The 25,955-nt window shown below is 39.2% G+C and overlaps 1 protein-coding gene across 3 annotated transcripts in view; it reads left to right on the forward strand.

Moving 5' to 3' along the window:
- The window catches only part of ARK2N (arkadia (RNF111) N-terminal like PKA signaling regulator 2N), a 46,450-nt gene that overhangs the window by 13,295 nt on the left and 7,200 nt on the right, over window positions 1-25,955 (forward strand). For 2 of the 3 annotated variants that reach the window (XM_005528090.3, XM_088054109.1), the window contains exons 2-4: window positions 1,417-2,230; window positions 20,571-20,753; window positions 24,860-24,986. In XM_005528090.3, the coding sequence (XP_005528147.1) occupies window positions 1,507-2,230; window positions 20,571-20,753; window positions 24,860-24,986 (1,034 nt within the window). In that variant the 5' untranslated portion in view covers window positions 1,417-1,506. Of the gene's footprint in view, window positions 1-1,416; window positions 2,231-8,379; window positions 8,938-20,570; window positions 20,754-24,859; window positions 24,987-25,955 lie in introns of those variants that run through there. The other variant, XM_014257055.2, reaches the window with a different exon arrangement.

A 25,955-nucleotide genomic window follows, 5' to 3' on the forward strand; every position in this document is an offset into this window, starting at 1 on the left:
TTGTGTATTACATACATGTATACCATTACATGCTTACAGGCAGCTTAGAATGAATCAGGAAACTGAAGAAGGATTCTCAGTGTACAGAAAAATCTTTCTGAACCATCCATGCTTCCTCAGGGTGCTCAAGTGCTGATTGGCCTTCTCTGCAGAAATGTAGTTTTTCAGATAAGATCTCACTGTTGCATTTTCTTGCCGACACTTTGTTTTTTGAAGTGCCATAAATTTATCATTTACTGTACTTCTGAAGCTGTAAAGTATTTGTTCCATGCCATTCATCTGTAAGTGAATGTGGTAATTAAAAGATCTTTATTCCGTGTTGTATTCCAAGAGGAAATTCAGGTGAAAGGCAAAGTGTGAATAATGAAGACAGAATGGTAACTATTGGTCTCTCCAAGAAAATTTCCTTGAAGTTGCTTCAGGTACTTTTGGGTAGATAATGTGCAAGTTAGCAGTCAAATAAACAGCTTGGTCTTTGTATTTGCACTGAACCAATGCAATTTATTAAATTATAATTTGAAGTAAAATGTAGGATAATGGTGTGGGTAGATAACGTTTCTTGCTTGCAGCCCCTACTATTTAATGCTTCTTTCCTGGCAGATTTGAGAGAAACTAAATCAGCCTTGAGGTTCTCATATACATGGGAGACACTCAAACACTTTCTGAATGGTGTATTAAATATTCCTAAAACATCTTTACTTGATAATTCAGTAGCACTTCTTTATTTAATAAGTCTTTGGTGTATAAGGTTCATGCAGAATGGTTCCACTGGGAACCCCATGCGATGTAACTCCAGTACCATTTTTTGTGGGCAAGTAAATGAAAGAATAATTTGGTGTGACAGGATGAGTTCCCTAGGAAAAGGTAAATTAAGAAAAGCAACATGATGCTGAGAAATAAGATGCTCTTCTGTAGAGCCAGCCTGGGAGAGCTGGGGCTGCTCCCCTGCACAAGAGAAGGCTCCAGGGAGAGCTGAGAGCCCCTGGCAGGGCCTAAAGGGGCTCCAGGAGAGCTGCCCAGGGACTGGGGACAAGGCCTGCAGGGACAGCACACAGGCAATGGCTTCCCAGTGCCAGAGGGCAGGCCCAGCTGGGATATTGGGAAGGAATTGCTGGCTGGGAGGGTGGGCAGGCCCTGGCACAGGGTGCCCAGAGCAGCTGGGGCTGCCCCTGGATCCCTGCAGTGTCCAAGGCCAGGCTGGACAGGGCTTGGAGCAGCCTGGGACAGTGGAAGGTGTCCCTGCCCATGGCAGGGGATGGGACTGGATGATCTTTAAGGTTCCTTCCAACCCAAATCACTCTGGGGTTCTGTAAACCTATTCTGTCTGCAACTGAAATTGAGTTGTTTAAGGTAACACTGTGAAGAGCAGGCTGAGTTACTCGTGTAATTCTTTCCTACTGTTCTGTTCCTGTGCAGGCTTCTGCACTGCTGGAGACCACGTCTAGCTCACCCAGCCCCCTAGACAACGTGCTCAATGCTTTGAGACTGGAAGGATCTTGCTCTGCAATGAAGATGGAGGCAGCAGGAAAAGCAGAAGAACTTGTTGATTCAGAAATTCCACCAAAGATTTCTGAAAAGCAAGAGACTACTCCTGATGAAGTCAGGCCTATAGAACTCGAGACACAACCTCAAAAGGACAGCGTGCCCACTGCAGCAGACTCTGCAGTGCTCTCTTCCATGCCTTGTTTGCTGATGGAACTGAGGCGGGACTCCTCAGAGTCTCAGCTGGCATCTACAGAGAGTGATAAGCCAGCGGGTGGCCGAGTTTATGAGAGTGACTCTTCTAATCACTGCATGCTTTCCCCTTCCTCCAGTGGGCATTTGGCTGACTCAGACACGTTGTCTTCCGCAGAGGAGAATGAGCCCTGCCAAGCTGAAGCCGCCTCAGAGGGAGACCCTTCTGCGGTGTCTGGGGCTGCAGTCGGGAGGAAATCCAGGAGATCCAGGTCCGAAAGTGAGACTTCAACTATGGCTGCCAAGAAAAACCGACAGTCTAGCGATAAGCAGAACGGCCGAGTTACCAAGGTAAAGGGTCACCGGAGCCAAAAGCACAAAGAGAGGATCCGGCTCTTGAGACAGAAGCGGGAGGCAGCTGCTCGCAAGAAGTACAACCTGCTGCAGGACAGCAGTACCAGCGACAGTGACCTGACTTGTGACTCCAGCACGAGCTCATCAGACGACGACGAAGAGGTTTCAGGGAGCAGCAAGACAATCACTGCAGAGATACCAGGTAGAGGATGTTTTTTAAACTGAACTGTAACGCGCCTGACATCGTTTCTCAGCTGTCATGCTAAGTTAGATGAGTGACACTTGAGAAAAACCCAGGAGAACTGCAGCTCTGTGTAAATTTGAAGACTGCAGTGTAATGACAGGACGTGGGCAAATTTTAAAAAGTCTGTTCTGAGGTTCCTGTGCACTTTTGCACACCAACAAAGCATAGGAATGGTAAATGGGAGGAAGGACTACCTTTGAGTTCTGGATTTTTTCAGATCTTTGTAAGCCGATACGAACTCATGTCAGTGTTGTCAGATCCCCTTAGATGGTGATAATTTAATTCTTAAGATAAGTGGCCAGCTTTGCTTTAATATATAAAGGCCCACAACTTGGCAGCCGTGTTAGAAATGGCACGGCACACCTCTTGCCTGTGTAACAGTAAGGCCCTGGCCATTATTGCACTTATTCTGTGCTTTCAGCTCAACATGTCAGTGCATGACAAACCTGCTTAGCCTTATTCTAAGTTCTTCCAGATTGCAGCTGGTCACCTATTTTAGGATACAGATATGATTACACAGGTACCCAAGATATATACACACACCTAAATTTTCAACATTTTAGACAAAGTTGTTGCCATTTTCCTATGTCGTTAGGATCAATAATTTCTACACTTCTAACTTTCTGACATATCTTTGTTAAGATGGGAGGCAGCAAATTATAAGGGCCTTCTTGTCAATTTATTAGTGTCATTTTACTAGCAAAAGAAAGTTGAATTCTTCAAGGTTTTTGTCTGCTGAGTCTCTGTTATTTTATTAGTCCAAGTGCTGTGGACAGGATTTTGTGTGGATTATTCTTGCAGCATATTATACCATAGAAACATCATCATATGGCAATCAGAAATAAAATCCATAAAAATAAAAATACGTAAAAATAAACTTTTTTGCTTGCCAATTTTTACTGGGTTTACATGCCTTTTTGCCTGTTGTGCTAGAAGTTTTTTTTCTTTTTGAGAAAAATAACATCTTACAGAGAGCAAGAACATTTAAAGGAAAACTGCAATATTAAGTTGATGAACTAAATGCTTTCTAGATTAATTATTTAAAATACTGCAGCAGATTTTACAAATAACTGATTTAACTGAGTTGATTATGGTGGATGATGCTGTCGCCATGAAAACTGGCATTTTTCCCACACCTGCTAGGAAGCAGGTTGCAAAAAGGAAGTAAATGTTTATTATTAGAATGTCTGGAAAAGGCATACTATCCTCCTATAATTATTGTGTAGTAGACTCTTAATAGTGATCTAAAATTATTTTTAACAATTTAGTAGTTAGTCTTGTAGTTTTCACAGTTTTTAATTTTTTATTTATAATATTTACATGTTGGGTAATTTAAGCCTAATTTAAATCTTGTTGAAGAAAACTATTTCATTGGTTTTTGGGACAGGTTCTTCCCCATTTCTCAAAAAACCGCAAAACACACAGAATAAGTCCCTCAGTCACATTCTTTTTTTAAGTCATAAAAGTACCTTGTGATCAAGAATAGCACCACATGGTATTTTCAGGTCTGCTTAGGTTTCTGAGGGCCATTGTGAGGACCTGAAGCCACTCCAGGATATTTTTTATGTATCCCCATATTTGACTCTTGGTCCTGACCATGAGATGCTTTTTGTGAAGGGATCCCATCACATGAAGAGCTTGACTATTAGTGATGATTACACCAAGGCCCAGCTTTACCTGCACTGCAAGAGTGCACAAACCATGCCAATGGAGGGACACTAACATTTTTTCTAATTTCACAGCACATGTCATCTGCTCAGTACTGAGTTCTGTTTAAGACATTAAAAGGTTTGAGCTGTCCCCTTGGTGTGACGGGGTGCGATGCGTACCTGCCACATTGCGGTTTTCCTTTGAATAGAAACGGCTTTGCTTTGTGGGAAACGCCTTCCAAGTGCGAGAGAAAAATACCCTCTGTAGAGATAAGGATGTGGTTTGTCCAAAAAACGCATCCTGTTCTTCTTGCGGGTGAAAGAGATGTTGTGGTTTTCAGAGCTGCAGTGGAGCTGCGAGTCTGGTCGGACTCCCAGTGCTCCAGCGCAGCGGTGGGTTCCCAGGCCATCTGCTGATCCTCTGCCTGGAGCTGGCAAAGGACTCAGTTCCTTTTTCTGGATAGAAAACCGTTTTCATGCACCTAGCAAAACACTGTGAATAGCCTCAGAACTGAGAGAGCAGACATGTAGGTGGAAAACAATACAGAGTATCAAAAAGTGTTAGTGGAATTTCGGGCCTTCAGTGTTCTCTGCACATATTGGAAATCTCAAAGGTTTGACTTCAGTGTCAGGACATAAGCATGAGAAACTTTTGCCTTGACTTTTAAGAGTTACCTCTACACATTGATGCAGAAGTCTTTTTTACAGGCAGCATGTGTTCCCCTTAGTCTGTGTTTAGACATTCAGCTGCAGTCTTGGTTACTTACTCAGTATCACTTATTTTTATATAATTTTCATCTTTAGCCTTCTGTTGCCTGAAGAACAGCTTTGCCAACAGAGATGCTTTAAAATTTTTAGTGACAGTTAATTTGGCCCTTGTGACAAAAATTACACAAACTCTTAAGCTGCAAACACAGGTACTGTTACAGCTGGAAGTTTACTTTTGTGTGGTTTGAAAAATTAAATTGCAACATTTCAGAATACAATAGTCTTTCATGTTGTGTCACTAAAACTCTTCCATTTAAATACTGCAGTAGTTTAAATAAACCTTTTTTAAAACCGTCTACATCACTGGCTCTGAAATACGTTTGGCTAAATTTGTAAGGTAAAGAAGATGTTCAGTGAAATACATGGTGATGATGACACCATGAAGTTACAAACAGACAAGTTGTACCATATATAGCCAGGTCTCTGTGCTGAACTTAGAGGTATTGTGGATTAAAATAGTGGCAGGTTGTTTTTCTCCTCAAGAAAGACTGAAGAGTCGAGATTTTACTGGTGATACTTCAACACAAGTACTGTGAGCTGCACAGCTCAGCACAATCTAAGTTATGATGTTCTGAATGCATCCTGTGGTGTTAATGTACACCTGAAAATAGGTTCAGTCTAAACTTCAGGGGTGCTCCTGAGAACCTTTTCACTGATGTGAGCAGTCATAATCTTTGGCTCTTTATTTCAAGAATGCTGTGATTTTTGGGTCATTGCAGATGAGCAGCCATTTTTTACCTTTTAATGACTGAGCCTCTCTGTTGGCATTTAGGATTATGCCATTCTTCAACACCATAAACACAGCATTAGAGTCCTGAAATAGATTCTGCTAGACTTCCTGCTGTAGTAGGAAGTTTTTCCTTTAGAACAATTTCACATGTGATGCTGCACATTAACTCTGAATGAAATTGGCATGACAGCAAGTCTGGGAATCAATATTTATTGCTGTGTAAATACTTCTCTCTTGGAAGAAGTAAGGGATTTTTAAAAATTCAAGTAATATACAAAAATATTTTGTATTTTACCACCATTGTGCTTTCTACTACTCAGAAAAATCTGAATTGAAATGGGGATGACTCATGTTTTAGACTGTCACAAAAATCTGTCAAAAAGTTTGAGTGTTAATGTTGAAAAAGCTGCATCTCACTTTGTCAAAAAAAAAAGACAAGACTTTTAAAATATGGCCAAAGAGATGGGCACAGGTTCTTTCCTCCTAAGAACTGTTCATAGATCTTGGATGAGGCATCATTCATGGGAAGAATTTGGTTCAAGTAACTCAGAATGACAATTATAGTTAATAGATAGGAAAAAGAAACAGTCTGTTAAGGATGATATGCTGTAAAATACTAATTTGGAACTGTCTGCAGCAGAATAACACAGAGGAACCAACTATTCCTAGTTAAAATGAAGATAAATGATATCCTATATTATTATGTTGCCAGACTTCCTAAATTAAATTACTTTGGATTTGGTTATTACTTAGACTGTACTTGAGATCCCATAAAAAGACAGCATTGGGGCATTTCTTAGGTGCTGTTTTGCAGGAGGTGTCATCTGGAAAATGAGAGGAATCTTTGATTCTGACCCCTTTGTGACCTATAATTTCTTTCCCTTTAAACATGGCATAATTAAAAAAAACTACAGTTCAAAGTTTATAGACAGAAGAGGGACCAATTAAATAAAGGCTAGCATTTTTAGTGTGTAAAATGCATTTTTAGGCTTGGGGGTTTTTTTAACCCTAAAATAAAGAAAAGATTGAATAAGGATTCTTGTAGTAACTGCATGGGAAGTATTTAAAACATTGTTTTGCTGCTGCTGTAAATCTGAGATACTCTGTGAATGATGCCTTTTAAAATTTGTATTGAAGGGCTATATGTATTTCAGTACATACTTTATTCAGGTTACATAACAATTTTGTCCACTTTGATCATTCCAGTTCATTCTTAACTTTTAAAACCTGAGAGGATTGTTTCACTTATCACCGTCAATAGTTTTTATTTAAATTGCAATTAAAAATTACATTACTTATTCATATGTCTGTGGAAATCAAAAAGATTGTAAATTAGTTCCTGAGTTCAAGGTAAGATCTGGACTAAAGAGAAATAAACAGAATCATATGGGATGTTCAGTACTAGAACTATAAATGAACAGAAGAAATACTTTAAGGGAGAAAAAAAATTATTGAATATAAAAGGAGCCATGTTTTAGAAGAAAAGGTACCATTTTACTTATTTCATTTTAGTTAAAATGCAGTTGGAAGGATGTAAATTAGTTGCTATAAGGTAATTATTTTTAGCAGAGGACCTGAATGCTGAATTTCCAGCATATCTGATAGGCAAGCAGGTGAGAAAGACTTAAAAACTACTCTTCAGAAATAAGGGAATAACCCTGGGCTTTGTTTAGCTGTTACTGAAGGATCTGTGTATACCTCATTTAAACAGCTCCTAACAAGAATGTAGTGTTTAAGTGATACTGTAATTTCATGTACTCAGTGAAATCCCAATAAAGGTTTAGTGCCTTAGATTTTTATTAGTAAATATTTATTTAGGTTGTGCAATTATTTCTCTCATTCTTAGGGTATTTTCTATTATTCCTAAGATAGAAGGTGCCACAAGTTTCACATTTAGATATTAAATTACCATCTTCTGTTCCTTTGTGTAGTTTAATGTGATGCTTATCTTGTTGTGGAATTTCCTTAGGTAACATTTGTGTGTTTGGATGGCATGCACATTCATGATTCCTCAAATGGGTACAGAGCCTCATTTTCTTGGGGATTTATTGCTTCCTAGATGATTGCTGAGTGAACTCTTGACTTTAAAATATAGATTCCACTGCCTTTTGTTATTGATATGTAGAGTAAGGCTATGAGGGTTGGCTCAGATTCTGGCTGCTGCAGTTCTTCCTGATAATCCCAATGCCAGTCATTACCACCATCCCTTTGATGGACAGCCAATGGAAGCAGAGCAGTTCCCTTCCAACCATTCCCTATTTTCTGCCTTGCCTGGGACTGACTGTGGGAATGGTGGCTCAGGTGTGAGGCTGGTCAGGGCTCCGTGGTGTGCAGGTTGTCCCTGTGATGGGGCTGTGTCCATCACGCCTGGCAGAGGATGCTCTCCCCTCCTGTGTCAGCATAGCACTCACATAACTCCCCACGTGTTTGTTTTGTGTTGTGTGCTGTTCTCATTGGTGTTCTGTGTGCTTCCCAAAATCAGGCCAAGAGCTTTGGGCCAATTCCACCTTTGTTTAACATCCATTTATTAAAAGGGTCTAAGTGTGTAAGTAAAATACATGTAATTATTCAGGTTTGTCAGTAAAAAAATAGCATTTTGGATTGCAGCTTAATAGAACTAAACATGTTATTGTATAATGTTTTTGACACCTTCAGTTGAATTCAAAACAAATTGCAAGGGAACTGGAGTAATTTGGTAAAAAAAGAAACCTTTGTGACAGAATTGTCTGACTTCTAGAATAAAAGCAATTTTGATGCCAAAATTTCTATTATAACCTCAGTTGGTGTAAACTTTCATTATAAGAGTAATACTGTTGGTTAATATATGCTAATTCCTCTCCTGTTGTCATATCCAAGGGGCAGAATTAGAAAAGTTGTTTTCCTCAGTTAACATGCCTTAATAAACAATATTATGTTCTTACTTTATGATGTCTTATCAAATGGCCTCAATGTCTTTAAAGCTGGCTTCAGTCGTGCTGGGGGATCTGGAGGAGCGACCAGGGAAATTCCAGGATTGCTTGACAGGGGCACCGTGTGGGATAGGAACTGCATAGGCAATGTCCTGGAAGAGGCCATGAACTGCTTTGCCGAGATGCAGAGGCAGACAGAGGAGAAATTCCGCATGTGGATAGAAAAGCTAACCCGTCTTGACACGGACGAAGAAAGCAAGCAACAACTGGAGCCCAGGGAACCTAAAATCCAACTAGTTGGCCAAAGAATCCCCCCTACCACACAGTCAGGGGCTTTTGTGCAGATGCCTGATAGCCAAGTACTTCCTCAGCAGCCGTTTAATTCGTACGTGGGCTATCAAAATGACGATGCCGCACTAGAGTTTCCAGCAACTTTTAATAACAATTTTCCTCCTGTCTTTCCAGAGAATGGGAATATGGCAGAGCCTGATCTGAATCAATCATAAACTTAAAAAAAAAAAAAAATTAAAAAAATATAAATAAATCTGATCTTTGCAATCTTGATGTTATTTTGGATTCTGCTAAAATCAAGGTTTGCTTTTCTCTTTGTATGTGTTTGTTTTGTTCTCTCTTTTGGGTTTTATTACCATGATATTGTTTGTTTTTCTTAATTTATAGTGAATATATGTAGTTTTAAAAAAAAAAAAATCGCAGTATACCCACCTGCATGTGCCAGTACACACATATAAACACCTTTAGAGGTGTATGGGGGGAGCCACCCTAAGCTTTCATCACCAAACTCGAGAAAATATAACTTAGAATCCTTGTCTAGATACCCCAAAAGCAGTAGGGCTGTGTTTGCTACAATAGGAGCATTCAGGGTATTCATCCAGATACCCTTTTTGCATGTTAAAATGTTTATATAAGGAAATAAGTTTTATATTTAAAGAGGTGAAGCACCCTAGAGATCCAGACTAGATACAGACCCATTAGATTTCCTTAACTCTCTGTTTACTCTCAAGTTTTGCAGCTTAATCATGCCACACATTTGCTTCTTCATTTTTAGGCAGAACTAATAAATAAGCTTACCCTGAAAATACAGCTGTCTATTATAAGCGTGCCCAGCAGATTTAATTCCTTTTTGTCTCCCATTCAGCAGTTCATTCCCTGTCCAGGGTTTTTATCAATGTGACTGCTGTGTTGCACATGGCATATTTATGGAGGCAGCTGCCTTAACCCTGCGTGCACGCACAGGCACACGCACACCCACCTCCGTGTGCTTGGTTTGGGTGCAGATCATCTCCACCAGCTCCAGGTGTCTGCTCTGCTGTTCCCTGGGTCTCTGTGGGAAGAGATGAGCCCTGACTGAGGATGCCTCCTGGCAGTGTTTTTCTCCCCCATGAGTTGTCCCTAAGCTCACTTATCAGCAGTCCCTAAGAGGTAACTTTGGGGTGAGATGAGTCACCCCAATCTGTGCACACGGAGCGGCTGCTGCTTCCTCCTGTAAATGCAGCCCAGCCACATCCTTCACGCTGGAATAAAAACAGTCCTGTCTGCCCTCAGATAAGCAGCCATCAGGGGATGGGGTTGAGCCTCAGAACAGGAATTTGAATGAAGGGCTGATAAGTGAACACCGTGGTGGTCTGATAGCTGCTGGCCTGAGTCAGACTGGACCAGGCATGAACTCCACTGAAATCATTCTTTACTTGTGATGGGGAATGCCACAGCATCAGATTCATTTAAGTGAGGCAAGAATTTGCTGGTTTGTGGGTTCTTTTTTTGTACTAATAGTTATCCTGAATAGGCAGGCTTGAAACTGTGATGTTCAAAGTAGGATTAATTTAAACTATATGTTAGCAATATTTAGTTCTTAGTCTTATTGTTACACACAGGGATTTTTTGGTTACCTCTCCAATGAGGCCTTCCTTCATGTGAAGTAACTTCACTGTAGCTACCAAGAAAATGTATATTTATCATCAGGTAGAACTTGATAGAAGTTTCTAATGAAAATGAAATCAAAATTTTTACAATGGAAAATGAAAGTCTGCAGTTTAAGTAAAGAAAACACTTAGGTCTCCTTTAGCTCAGTTACTCTGGTTTTTAAACCATGGTCACTTTTCCCCTAATTATTTTAGTTTACTTTTCCTCCTGTTGGGAGTAACCACAGTATCTTCCATAGGTCAGGGGTTTTTTTTACCCTCCCTGAAGTCAGTGGGAGTTTTTCCATCAATTTATGTGACAGTTTGGATCAAACCTGTAACAGGAACTCAAGAAATACTTTTTGTTATCAGTATAATATCAACACTGGTATTTTAACATTATTCTTGTCCTAGACTGACTTTTTTTTTAAGTATATGATGCCTTCCTTAAAAAAAAAACTAGGTTAGAGACCTGTGTTTTTTTCAGAGTAACTGTTTGAAAGACTGCAGGAGATAATTTTTAAGTACTGGGATAAAGTCTTTTCAGATCACCTTCATGCATAATTTTGATACACAGATTTTGATACAAACTTGTTAGAAAAAGCCCTTGTCCGAAATTGTGTGCATTTTAGGTGAAAGTTAAACGAGTTGTTCTATGTTTGATTGCAATTTAAAAGCTTATCCTCATCTGTTTAAAAAGATCTTTCAGGGAAGACTATTTGCTGATAAAACAGTCCCCATCAAAATGGATCCTTCTGGTGTTCATAGATTATATATATATGATATATATATATATATATATTTATATATGTATTTATATCTATATCATAGATATATATATATATATTATATATATGATTTATGATGATGATAAGAGCAAAATATTTTAAAGCATGACAACTTTACAAATCTTCCCCTGCATGCAGAAGCAGCTTTTTGCAGTGACTGGTTTATTTTAATGTGTATGTCTGTAAGCATGCCCATAGTGTTTTTTGTCAAATAGTATAAATTGAACATTTAGATATTTCAGAGCAAATTGTGTAAGAAGTTCAGTTGAACTTATTTATTTCTCAGACTGAAACACCTTTACATATATATCTCATAAATGAGTAACTTAATTAGGTATGTAGCCAGTGAAATTTCTGCAAATTTTCAATGTATTGGTCAGATAGTCTTTAAAAAAGAAAAATACTGAAAGAATTCAGTGTATGAATAGATAAAAAATTGTGTTTGGTTACTGGAGGCAAAAATTTAAACCTTTTATTTTTTCCATCACTGCTAACTGTTGTTTTCAGTGCAAGCAGCTGTGAACATAAAAGAACAAGCAGAGGATGATAGAAGTTGAGCATACAGACTTTAAAGCTGTATACTCTTTCTAGGATAAAATTATCTCAGTTCTCCCAGAAGACTGAGGGAATAGTTCCTATTCAATATAATTTTAATTTAATTTCCCCATAAAAGCTACCTAGTTGAAGGTGAAAAACACTTGTGCAAGATCAGTGGCTGTAAATTGATTTGTAATGGGTAAATAATGTTTCCTTTGGTCACTCTTTCCACTTGGCTCAAAACCAGAGCCAAATCTTCAGCTTTTCAAAAACCTCCTTTGAAATGAAAAGTGTGCGCTGATGTGCACAGCTGGGTATCCGCTCCATGAGCTGGTTTTCCACTTGGGGAAGTATGTTTGGCCTGAAACTGAGAGGGGAACCCCACCTTTCTGTTCTTCAGGTGTAGTGTAGCCTGCCTGATGAAGGATTTGCTCATAAACCAGGAGTGTTTCTTGCTCTGTGTTCTGAATCTGGGAGGTGTAGAGCCCTGAAGGAACCAAACTCCAGATACCAATACTAGTGATGAGTCTGTGTTTTAACTGTGTGTGACAGCCCTTGGCTTATCTTTCTTAGAGAAAACAGGTTCCCAACACATAGTTTCAGATTTTATTTTTTTTTGCCTCCTGGGAATATTTTCACTATATTTTTACAACATGGCTGCAGTTGAGTTTGTCATGATTTCCATTATGAGCTCTGATTTTCAAAGGGCTTCAACTAGAAACCCTCAGGGAGTTAAAATTTCTTCAGATGAAATTTTAACAAGTTTTTATCTTACCCATTCTGTATCTCATGGAAGAAGTCTGACTTATCAAAAACTACTTTAGGACTGTCGGAAGAAAACTCATCTACTTTTCAACCCTGAGTTACATTTTGAACGTATGTTTATGCTCACGACTCATCAAAGTACTTCAAATTTAACAAGTAGGGGAGAAATCAGTAGATTTCTCTCTCCATGCACAGACATTTAGAATTTCTCTAATTGCCCCAGGACTTATACTTCAGAATGGTGTAAAGAAACATTTTAGTTCCTTTAAGGAATTTTACTTATGGTTGGAACAGGTCAGATGCATCGAGTCAGGTGAGCTGGTGTAGACTGGTGTAATTCCAGGGATGATTGTACCAGTTTAAACCTAACTGGCCTGTTCAGAAAATCATGGAATGGTTTGGGTTGGAAGGGACCTTGAAGCTCATCCAGTCCCACCCCCTGCCATGAGCAGGGACACTTTCCCCTCTCCCAGGTTGCTCCAAGCCCCGTCCAGCCTGAACAGGGACACTTCCAGGGATGGATGGGACAGCCAGAGCTGCTCTGGTTCAGGCTCCTATATTATTATCACCTTAATTGAATTGTGTGTTTGCAACATGGCAGCTGTTCCAGCCCAGAGCAGTGGAGCACCTGTACAACCCCAGGGTTGGGATTTAGCAGCAGGTGAAACACAGCAGTTTTGGTTTCACATGTTTTGTGCAAGTGCAAAAGAAGTAAGCCTTTATATAAAGGCTCAGTTTAAATTTCACTAAATGTCAAACTGACATTGCAGTAAAAGGATTTCCTTCTAGAATCAGTCCCTTTTTAGGAGTCCCTGGAAGTCCAGTGGCTTCACTGTGCAGTGTTTTTGCAGACTTGCCTACAGGTTCTTCCCAAGGAATTCATGCTTCTTTCAGTGGGGATTTGGTAAGGAAGGTCTTTAGAAATAAATATCTGAATGGTCAGGTTTTATTTAGAAAAAAAAAAAAATAACGTAAAACAAACTACAGGTAATGAAACTTTTTTCAGATTTTCTGTTACAAAAATAACAGTGCAGGGAAAAAAAAGAGTCAAAATGTAAAACTTTCAGTGTCATTTTTAACAGTACTAGGACAAAATAATTCAGGCAGAAAAACATCTATTTTTTTAAGCTCAGTGTCTTTTAGTGTTTGTGCAGAACTGTTGGGTTATTTTATCTGAGCTGCTAGAGTAAAGACTGGAAAACCAGTCTAACTTCAATGAAATGGGATTATATTTGGCAGTTACGTTGCAAATTTGAACATATTTATTATCACTGATTCCTCTTTTAATATATATTGTCTCCTTCTGTATCCACATAATGTGTGTGGATAAATTTATAAATAATATTTCAAGGGCATTAAGAAATTAAACCCTAGCCCCAGTGATAGTAGTTGAATTTTTTTACTGGTTTTAATGCAACTAGCTTTTCATCTCACTAAAAACTGAACTTATTCTGCAGTTTTTTTGTCTAGAGAATCCTCCAGCTGACCTTGAGAGGAGTCTTTGCCTGATGGGGGTGTGTAATTAAGGCCAGTTGAGTAGATGTTTTTAAAATAATGGGGGTCTGCACTGTCACCACTGCAGTTACACATAGTAGAACAAATGCACTGTGTGATTTGTACAGTAGAAGCCAAAACAATCAGGCTGATTGATAGAGATGGACAATACCTTGCAAAATGTGAAGCTAGAAATTGGTCATTCTCACAAATTTCATTAGTCTCTTGGTGCTAGATAAGCAAAATGAAGGCACATGGCAAAATAGGCTTATTAAGTTAGGAGGGATTTCAAGTGCAGAGCGATGGAGCAGGGGATTAGTCTGGACCATCAGAGGCTGTATCAGTCCTTCTGTGGAAAGGTGCAGTTTGAGGAAAGTGGGGTATTTTCTGCAGGGGTGTCTGTTTGCTGCCTTTTCCTAGTGGAAGTTTCATTAACACAGGGAATTATTTACTTTTTTTGACCACCATGGCTATGTACAGGTGTGGTGGTTTCCAAAACTCTCCTGAGACACTTCTCCAAGTAAAACTGGGGAAGAGATCTGGTTGATACACCTGCTGGCTGATCACAAAAAATAGCTCTGCAATGAGATAAAAAGTGGATGCCACTTCCCAGTATTCTCAATTCATAGCCATATTCCATGTGCCTTTGCTTAATGCAAGATGAAAAATGCTTTATTATCGTCATTCATAATTTGGTAAATTAAATGCAAGATATTTTCCATCTAGTCATCAAAAAGCCTGAAAGTATGAATGTTGTTCAGCAGGACTTGAATTTTTGAGATTTATTTTCATGTCATATATTAAAAAATATCCACTCTGAGAACAGATAATAATTTAATCATGTTGTTTTAATTTTATTTTATTATGGTTAAAAAACCCCTCCAAACAGAAAAGCTTTACTGTGTGAAATGAAGGAAAATGTCAGGAAAGTGGATTCACTGATAAAGTTCACTTTATTATTTTAGAGAGAATGTTGTTACACTGCTATTGTTTTTTACTGTATTTACAATGTATTATTTGCTTAACCATGTAAATTTTGAAATGTAACTACTGTAACCTGGAATAAATAAATAAATCTTAATAGCAATGAAGTGTTTCATGTTGCTAAACAACCCAAAAATCTCCAGCCCCCACTCCCCACCTTGGGAATTGTTTGAGGGTTCAGGTAGTTTGTTCCATTTGAGCTGCACATACTTTTGAAATGTCAGGTCTGGGTCATGTTCTAATTAATACCAGGTTTCTATTTATCTGAAACAAAAAGGCTGTCACTTCATCCTGTAGTTCTGAGTATCAGTACTTTCTGTTTGGATCAGTAACTGATGTATCCACTGTAAAATTATTTTGGCAAGTCACTTAGGATAGGTCTTTTAGGTTTTGGTACACAAAATATGATTATTTTGACTATGATCATCTGACCTTAAAATTTATATAGGTAATGAAGTCCATTCTATGTTTTATGTAAGCTGGAAGTAAATGGGAGTTATCTCTTAAATTTAAGCATCAAGTGTAAATGAGGGCATTCTTAAGTCTTTCATTATGCTAAAGTGTCTCAGTATTCTCATTTCTTCCGTAGAAATAAATTCAGTTAGAGTGGGAAGGCTGAGACCATCAGTGCCCACATTCACAGAGGCTGTGTCTCCAGGGACTCTGTGTGTAGCCTTTTTAGCGTTTGCACCCTTCCCAAAAGCATTGCCAAGCACTACTTCTAAACTCCTCAAACATCCACCAGTTAAAAATAGCCCAGTAATTGGAGGGGAATGTCGTTTTCAGCCAGGCTGAGCTCCTCTGCTCCTTAGCCTTGAGCAAGCTGCAGGCCGCTGCCTGCCTCAGTTTCCCCCGTGGACAAAAGAGGTTAATAACCACCTCAGAGCTCTCTGGGATCCACTAATGGAGAGCTCCTTGTAAGAACAAAGTGCTGTAATTGTTGTTGTTATTACCATACTGTTCTGTGTGTCTTAAAACTTGGGGTGATATTCACACCTAAATATGGCTCCATGTCTCTTCCTTGTCCAGAGACACTGATGGCTCCAGAGAGCAATTCAGACCACCAAAATTAGGCTTTTAATTTCGGATTTATTTTAATCGGGATAGTCCTCTGGAGATTTCAGTCTTTTTTCCTCTACTTGTAGAGGAAACGCAGCAAATTTTAAATCCCATCCCTGAGGCTGGAGTTCATCTTGTGGAAATTGAGCACTGTAAAACTGAGGTGCCTGGGCTAAGGTGGTGTCTAAACTTTTTCTGTTTGCTGGGGAAGGAGGGGAGCTGGTGCTCCTGATGCTCCAAGCTGCAATTTCCAGGCTGAGATTATCTCAGTCTGAACTTCCTCTCACTGGCTGCAGTGGGAAAGAGTTTAGATGATGAGCTCTGCTCAGCATGCCTAAATGTAAGAAGGATGAAGAGAAAGAATGACTTGTAATCATAGAATGGTTTGGGTGGAAGGAGACCTTAAAAATCATCCCATTCCATCCTCTGCCATGTCCCAAGCTGCTCCAAGCCCTGTCCAGCCTGGCCTTGGACACTGCAGGGATCCAGGGGCAGCCCCAGCTGCTCTGGGCACCCTGTGCCAGGGCCTGCCCACCCTCCCAGCCAGCAATTCCTTCCCAATATCCCAGCTGGGCCTGCCCTCTGGCACTGGGAAGCCATTGCCTGTGTGCTGTCCCTGCAGGCCTTGTCCCCAGTCCCTGGGCAGCTCTCCTGGAGCCCCTTTAGGCCCTGCCAGGGGCTCTCAGCTCTCCCTGGAGCCTGAACACTCGCAGCTCTCAGCCTGTCTCCACAGATTTCAAGAACTTAATTCCCCACTCAGGTTCTGCCAGCTAATATCTTGTGTTTCCTTTGCAATGATAAACAACCTGTGCAGTGCAAAGGGACAGTGCTTCTTATGGAACGGCTGCTTTTAACCCACAGCTGAAGTTTTACGCTTGAGTTCCCCCTTTTCACTTGTACTGCCATTATAATGCAGTAAGGGATAATGGGAGTGTGGATCTTACAGCATGGGTTAGGCTGCTGAGTGTTGAGATGCGGCTCTAAGAAAAGCAAGGGAGCCGGTAGCAGATGAGAAGTGATTTAATTTTCTGTGTTGCAACTTTAAAATGAAAATTGGTATGTGGTAGACCTGGATTTTTGTGCATGTGACTTCTGATTCAGTTGTTCGGAGTGGAATTAGTTTTGATGAGCTGTGTGAATTAAGGGAGAATTGGACACTTAGAAATGCTGTCCTCGTGATGACCTCTGCCTCTGAATTCTTTGGGGAAGAAAGAAAGCAGGCTTTCCCTCCCCCTTTATAGCATTAAATGTCAACAGCTGTATTTTGCTGCTGGTACTTATTAACTTTCAGCCTTGCCTTTTTCAAGTATTTATTGCTTTAGAAATTAATTAATGCTTGTCACCAGGGAAATGTACTTCTTCCAGCTACCTTGGGTTCTCAAAAGATGTAATTTTTCTAAAGTAGATAGCTTAAATTACTGACCAGGGAACCCCCTGAACAGTTCTACATTAAGTTTTGGTTCTGGCATGGTTTGTCTTGATGTCTGTTTTTTAATCTGTTGAAATCCTGTTAGAGTCAGTAATTACATATGGCCTCTCTATTATAAAGAAAAGATGATGAATTACATCTATGGTTGTAGTTAATCTTTTTTTCAACCTGAAAGCTTTTTTTTACTTTGTTTCCTAGCTGAAGCAAATTGTCCTTATTTCTTGGTACCATACATTCACTTTACATCACATCACTGGATGATCACATACTTGGCTAGGGAAGTATTATTTATTTCCATATTTAACCACTCCTGTCCCACCCATGCAACACTGAAAAGGAAACAGGCTTTTGGGAACAGAGGATTTTTATAAGATTTTTTTAAATCTGCCTTCACTGCAACTTTCATCTAGTTGCTGTTGCCTGCAACTTCTTTATTGTTTGGTTTTGTGTAGTTTTTGTTGACTTTTTTTTTTTAACACACATAAGCATTTATGCTTATTTTTTCTTTTACAAGTAGGGGGAATCTGAAGATTTGTTGAAGTTTGATGGCCATTATCTTGGCTTTGTTAGTCATTTACTGGTGATAGGTGTTGGGAACCTTTCAAGATTTCCAGACCTTATCCTCAAAGGCAAGGCTGAGAAATGCCAAAATAGATCTCTGCTGTGATTGCTTTGTAAATAGGCAGCTTGTTTGGTTTTTGTTTTTTTACAGATTGTTAAATTGGTGGCTATTACCCTGACAAATATAATTACAGTGTATAAATTATATTGAAAATATTTTTGTCTGTTTGATGTATACTGAATTTAAGCTAAGTTATAAGGTGTGCTCTTTGGAAGTGTGGAAGATACAAGAGTGGAGCTACAGATAACAAGTTTATGCTTGTATTTCCTACTGATGAAGACTTTCACACAAGTTATTTCTATGGGTAGGTGATGAGAATATCACTCTGCATGTATATACATTTATTATACATTTTTGCATGATTATACATGTAGGAGTGGTACAATTTTGACTTGAGACTATTGGTGCCTTTTGTCCAAATACAATTTTACTCGTGTAGACACGTCTATCTAAAAATCAAACTTCGCTTCTGCTTTTGGAGGTCTGAGTCAGAAGTGAGAGAAACAAAGGCCTGAAGGAATAGTCCAGAGCTCCTGAAATTTTAGATAACCTGTTGAAAAAATGGTCAAATAGTCAATATTGTACTTGACCCTCGTATCTTCTGCACTCGACTGTTTATTTTTACAGCTCACATTATATATGTTCACGCTGAACTCTGATGATAAGACTGAAAGAAAACATGCCTCCCATGATTCAGTCCAGCCCTAACTTCTGCATGTAATTTAATCATCAGCTGTCACAAATAATTAACTGAACATCAGCCAGCTTAATTTTGAACTCGGTATTTCATTATTTTGTAATTGCCTTTTAAAAAGACAAAGATTGCCTTCCAGTTAATTATCAGGAATTCTGTTCCAGTCATAATCATCAGCGTTTCATGTTGCGAACAGTTTGGTCTTTAATACATTGGCATTTAACTACTCATTTATTTTTGTTGGGTCTGTTTTAAGTTTGTAATGTAACATTGTTTCATGGAATTGTTGTTTTGGAGGCAGGTCTGATCTGAAATATTTTGTGAATTTCCTCATACCTTGTTGCAAAACTGATCTTTAGTACGACTTAAGCAAAATGTCACTCTCTGATGAACTGTGTTGCTAATCATAAAATAGGGGTTTATGAATATAGTCAGCTGAATTTTATTTCAGGCACCAAGTTACTAAAAAACACCCCCTCAAAAAAAGCCCCTAAAACTAAAATCCATTCCAAAACCTCAGGAAAAACAGCTTTTCAGAGAAGCAAATTTGAAACTTCTAGTTCATTGTGTTCTTTCTGTCTTCAACAGCCACTTAAAACTCCAAAAACAGTTTTTACTAAGGCTTTTCGTTTTATTCTTTATCACTTTAAAAGGTTTCATTAGTCATTTTGTAACTCTGAAAGTCCTGTCTTCCTGAACACATTCTTAGTTTGTGATTATTTTCTATTATCCCATTCAAGTTGTGCCCTCCATGTGTCACACCTATAACAAAAGGTCCTGCAGATGCTCAGCTGCAGAACTCCAAGAACCTCCTTGGAGTTAAAGGATTGCAAAGATGCTGAGCTTTGGCCCAGCCTGTGTTTCCCTCTCATCCTCATTTGTGTGGGTGAAGCCTCGGTCCAAAGAAAGTTTTTATCCTCTCATTTGGGGAGGGGGAGCTCCAACCATTTTCATCCACGCTGAGCCAGTGAACTGCAGATGGGGCAAGGCATTTGAGATAAAACACTCACATCCTCTCAGAATTGCATTATTTATCCATTCTCTCTGCTTCCACATCAATCTTTGTCTTGAACTTGCCTGGTTTTTTTTCTGAGCCTCTTCTGTTTCCAGCAGAATTGCTTTCCAATTATAAGTGATTTTCATTCATTACAAAGAATTTAGTTGGTCCTAACAAAACAGATCAAAACTAATTTTTTGTTATTCCCTAAGGACAGATTTCAGAATCACGTAAGCAATTTTATCTCCCTCCTTCCTCCTTCATTAAGGTGACCAATAATTCATATGACATTCATGCTGCATGAAAAGCATATTTGTTACTGCACAATATAATTTTGTTTCTTGTTATTCTTGATCTTAAAAGCAAAACAGCAAACACCACCAAAAAACATTGCAAATTTGAAAATCCCCCTGTCCTTGACAGGTGAATGTTATGAAAGGAAAGTTGCCTAATATTAAATTCAACATCACTGGATCAGTTTTATGAAAAAGCTAGTTTTATTCAATCAACCCTATAATAATGTAAGCTGTCACTTTACTTCTGTAAAATTCTCTATTTAAATATCTTGTCTGCCCAGTTTAATGTCCTGTAATTTATTACTTTTTTTATTTTAAACCAGAGGTTTTATCCTTTAAAGATTGTAAATGTAACATTGTCAGATATGGAGATGTTTATGTGTTAATGTAAAAGACAGTACACAAATAACTGATACTCTTATAAACGTGTGTTTCTGACACTTGTGTTTTCTGTGTATGCAAAGGTCACAATGTCTCTGTAATCTCAGGCTATGTTCATTAACTGACGTTTAATAATAATTCATACAATTTATCACTATGTAACTTTAAGAGCTTCATGTAGGATGTTGCATTAATCCTTAAACAAATTATTCATACTTTTTGAGGCGCCTTTCAGCCTGTGCTGATTTCTAACCCACGTTGCTTTTCTCCCCTGCAGATGGACCCCCTGTTGTGGCTCACTATGATATATCAGACACAAACTCAGACCCAGAAGTGGTAAATGTGGACAATCTGTTGGCGGCTGCAGTAGTTCAAGAGCACAATAATTCTTTAGGAAATCAAGACTCAGGATCTGCCTGGAGAGCCAGAGGGTTGCTGAATGAAATGAGTGCTGATAGAGGTTTGTTTAATTCTCTGACATTTGTGCCAGCAATGCAGTTGGTGGGTCTCCCTTTCTTGCTTTCAGTATTTTTATAGTTTATACAGCTGTAAAAGCTCCCTATGTGGATTTTGTGAGAGAACAGGACAGGTGTTTTTAAAAAGGTCTGACATTTACTCCAGAATACAAATGATAAAAATTGACAAATATTCCTGCAATATATTTTTGACACTAATTTTAACTACCCTTCTTCTTCTTCTCCTTTTCCTTTTAATTACTACAGGGAGCTTAGGTCTGGGGTTTTGGTGGTGTTTTTTTCTTTTTTCTTAAATGAAAGTGACATAATCTTGTTACTGAATGGTTGATTATGACAACCCGTGCTACCAGCTAGTCAACTGGTCCTAATCTCATTTTCAGTATTGTGATTGCCTATGTATATTTTTTATTGTTGTTGTTTATCTCTTTATATCTCTAAAATACAAGCATTAATTATTCCCATATTCCATCTGCATTTCCAATACTATTTGAAAATTGGACAGTGTTTTGGATGTTAGCAGGGGTTATTTGCTATCAGCTTCATCCCACAACTTTTTATGCCAACATACTTCCTTTCCACTCATTTTCTTAACTCCTGTGTTAGGATTTCAGGCCACATAAGACACATAAATCTTGCCTGCCGTCGTGGAGCACAACAAATTTGTATTTCATGCTGTGTTTCCCAAAGGTCTCCTGCCACAGGTCACCCACATGGGGAGTGTTGTGGTGGCTCTGAGCTGCTTTTCACTGTCTATAAGGTTTAAAGAAACATAATTAGATGGTGCTTTGTAAAGAGATGTTCCATTATTATGGAGTCTACAAGTCCACGATGTATGAGAATCTCTGTGCATTATTTTCACTGTGGTCCATGGCTGGATGTTGTTCCAGCCTTTTTGAAGCTTGCCTTTGTTTTCCAAGCTCACTGGTATTTTTTGCAGGACAGCAGCTGACTGATGGCTATTTGACCCCTAGCAATCCCAGTTCTTTATTAAGGGATTTATTAAACAATTAGAACAGCTGAAATCACCTGCATTACATAGCACTAATGGATCAGTACACCAAATGAATGTAAGGAAATAAAAAGTAATGTTTCTTACCAAGCTTTCTTCCACTTTTGTCTTAAAATTCTGCAGCACAGGTAGAATTTTTTTTCCTTCGTCTACATATATCCAAGGGGACTTGCAGGTAAAAGAAAACTGGAAACATTAAGAGACTTCTTCATCCCTGGGAATGTTCATATGGATTTAGTCTTGGTGCTGTGGCCATGTCAGCAGCTGAAAGGATGAATGCCTTTTTGCTCATGCATTCACCTTACCCTGCAGCCTCAGTACACATCTGACTGCACCTTTGCCAGTGCTGGCCTTTTCCTGCCAGGTCTAGGGTTGCACATTGGGAAAGCAGAACTTTCAAATCTTGCATCTGGTTCACAAGTGTAATCTTCAGCCAGTATCTAGTTTATCAGACTTTAAAGAATGTGTTCCCATGGGAAAATAACAACGTAAGTAGTTCTATCAAAGTGAAAAATCTTGTAACAGTAGCACATCTCTGTGCATGGGCAAATATTTGGGGCTGTTTTGCAAGCCCTGGTGGTGCAGGGCAAACAAAACATCACTTTGGGCGTCATCCTAATATTTGTGCAAAGAAATTAACAGCGTGAGCATGTTATTAGACATGAAATTTTTATGGCCAGAGGCTGTAAATCTGTCTGTCTGTGCTATAATCCTGATTTACACTCAGCTACTCTTGCAGTATTTACTCTGCTAATCATGGTTTCACTACTGCTAATTATCTTTTTGTCATCTGAACTTAAAGGTGTGGTAATATGTGGACCTTTTGGGACTCCAATTTATACCTCTAGGTATAAATTTTTGGGGCTATTTAGGAGCTGATCTGCTTTGCTCCTTTGCCAGACATTACCCTGTCAAGAAAATGAAGGGTGGTTAGGCATTAAAACAAGATGTAATGGCCATCCCATTTCACCCCCTGCCATGGGCAGGGATATATTCCACTAGCCCAGGTTGCTCCAAGCTCCATCCAGCCTGGCCTTGGGCACTTCCAGGGATCCAGGGGCAGCCACAGCTGCTCTAAGCACCCTGTGCCAGGGTTCCACCCTCTTCATGGGGAAGAATTTCTCCCCAGTGTTCAATCCAACCCTGCCCTCTGTCAATGTGAAGCCCCCAGCAAGTGAGTCAAAGCCTCTGAGCCCTTTCATTTCATGTTTCACAGCCTGCCCAGCCATTTCTATTAAAAAAATCGTCATGACCCATTTTTGGGCTTTCTGGCAGTCAATGATATTTGCCAGGAAATGTTCAGCTGAACTCCAATGATAGGAAGAGACTATCTGGGCTATTAATTTGTTTTAAGTTCAGCTGACAAATATTTTTTTTGTCTTGTGATGTGGAAACTCCTCCTTCAGGTACCTGGCAGCACATGTGTTTCCTTCCCTTGCTAACCCTGATCCTGTCACCAAGGGTCTTGGCTTTCCAAAAGCTGAACATACAGCATGGTCTCTGCTCCTACAGAAGAGCTGCCCAGGGACTGGGGACAAGGCCTGCAGGGACAGCACACAGGCAATGGCTTCCCAGTGCCAGAGGGCAGGCCCAGCTGGGATATTGGGAAGGAATTGCTGGCTGGGAGGGTGGGCAGGCCCTGGCACAGGGTGCCCAGAGCAGCTGGGGCTGCCCCTGGATCCCTGCAGTGTCCAAGGCCAGGCTGGACAGGGCTTGGAGCAGCCTGGGACAGTGGAAGGTGTCCCTGCCCATGCCAGGGGGTGGGATTGGATGAGCTTTAAAGTCCCTTTCAGCTCAAACCATTTTATGATTCTATTTGCTTGCATCTTTCCCTTGTGCTTAAAGCAGTCATTAGAAAGTTTCCCTGGCACTTGTTTCAAGTTTTAATTTCTTCTCTCTCTTTCCTTTTAATCTCCCTGGGGGTATAATCAGTTCTGCATGTTCGCACACCTTTGAAATCCTGTGGATCATTATTGCTTCTCCTCCTCTTCCTCTCATCTTTGAGGAGGTGTCCACTCAAACTAGATACATATAAAATATTCACCTACTCTCAAATTTCCTGTTCAACAAATGACTCTTCCCCTGTGTAGTACAGCTGAGCAAGTGGTTTTTCAGAAGTAGGTAGTATCAACTACTTCACGGCTGTCCACTGTCCCTCAGGCTAATGAAAAAGAGAGACAGTGGAATTAATCATCTTCTCTTTTTCCTGGGGAGAGAAAAAAAAAAAAAAGTAGAAGTTATAAATTCTAATTAATTGATTTTTCAAGAAATCTATTTTCTGTGAGAGAAATAATAATTTTGGCTGCTTTGTGTTTCCCATGCAAGTATTATCCTGTATGACTCAAAACAAATTCACTAATTGGGGTGAAGAACCTTCTTAGCGGCACTTGGCAGAAAAGACAGAAAAACGTGCCACACTTGCTGTGAGTATTTAGAGAGGGCTTGTGTCTTGATTGACTGACAAACTGGATGTCATTGAGGAGCTGTAATAAAAAAACAGCCTTTCTGCATATGGGATTTAAGAAAACCACTTTTTCTTCTCAAGTATTCGTAATAATGAGCAGATGTGTGAAGCAGCACTGTCAGAAAGTGATGGGTTTGCTCTGTTTTTTCACTGATCAGCTTCCCCATGTTTTTTATTTAAAGAAATTAAATTAAATTTCCTTGATGTGTGGGATGCTTCTATTCAGACTATAGGCTTTTTTTGCTACAGTATCATTGTTTTCTTAGATTGTTCTGTTTCTTAATTTTTTCTTTAATGGTTTCGAGGAGGTTTAGGGACAGTCTGACTCTTAGCACTGTTGTAATATTTCAGCTGGAAATTCTGATTGTTCTTGGTGCAACAGTCAGGCTTTGCTCACATTTGTGTGCCAGCACCATCACCAGAGCTACTGACACTGCCTAAATCCAGTGGTTTTCCTGTATCAGGTGATGATTTGTGAGTTGGAAAACTTGGTCTAATGAGATTTTCTTATCTCAATGTTGTTCTGGTTTTTTTGTTAGGAAACTCCTTTTCCAGCTGATTTCTGAGTCACATAAGTTGTTAAACACTGTCTGTATTCCCATTTTCCCCATCTGTAGGTCGCTTGGATCCAGGCTTCCTTGCAGGTGACAAAACCTCTTGTGGCAATTCCCAGGCCAATGAAGAAATTAACATTGCCTCTTCTGACAGCGAAGTAGAGATTGTTGGAGTTCAGGAACATGCCAGGTATTAATTATTCTTTTCTTGCTCTAATATTACTTTCATTTTATCAGAATGTCTGCATTACCAAAATCAATAAAGAAAGAACTGCTGGCCTTCACTTCTGTAATTACCCATCCATGAGTGATGCCCAAAAAGCAGCAAATGTTGCACTTTTTTTTTTTGTTTTGCTGATCATGGTGATGTCAGAATGTGTTTTTCTTTAGAAAGTGACCAATCAGATCAATAACTTGATAGTTATTCAGATTAGAGTTGTGATTCAATATCAAACATTAACTGGCTAAAGATGTGTCATATAAAATACCAAATGTTGAGATACTAAGTGAACATACATCAGAAATTCAGATTTTAAAGGAATACATGAATATGCAAATAACTAAGTAAAAATGTTTATGTGGGTTCTCATTTCCTTTCAAAGTATTAGCTTAAGGTTATTTACAGCTTCCACTTTAATTAATTAACCAGTAGGGGTAAAAATATTGTAATTTTTTTCAATGGCAAATGTCATAAGATATCCCCTTTAGGTTAAAAATCTTGGTTTTATTTCAAGTTTCAAGAGAGGTTAAAGCAGATGAGGATAAGGGTGCCAGAGGTTTCTCTCTCAGCCAGAAACCTGTGCAGCTGTTCTTCTTGGTAGGCATTTTTTGATGTTACTCTTCACCTTTAGTCTGTGGTCTTTCCTTGGCTTAAGGTATTATGAAGCAGTTGAACAAAACCGACATTTTCTAATAATGTGGAGTGTGGATTTGGTGGAATGAAACCAAGTTAAAACAGTACATAGACAAGCTCCTTTTAAAATTTTCTTCTGCCTGCCTAGTGGGTGCTTGGAGGCAGAAAAGAGATGTGAGGAAGATGGAACAGAGTTCCTTGTCCTGTCACTGAATCTTTCTTGAGGAAAGAAGAAGAAAGGTGTGCAGGACCAAATTTCCTAGGCAGGAAACTTCATGGATAATGTACGCACAGCCCAGTGCTGTT

The sequence above is a fragment of the Pseudopodoces humilis genome, chromosome 4 (assembly GCF_049639895.1).
Source record: "Pseudopodoces humilis isolate 2021_Gansu_Grassland_sample_001 chromosome 4, ASM4963989v1, whole genome shotgun sequence".
In the NCBI taxonomy this organism is placed as follows: Eukaryota; Metazoa; Chordata; class Aves; order Passeriformes; family Paridae; genus Pseudopodoces; species Pseudopodoces humilis.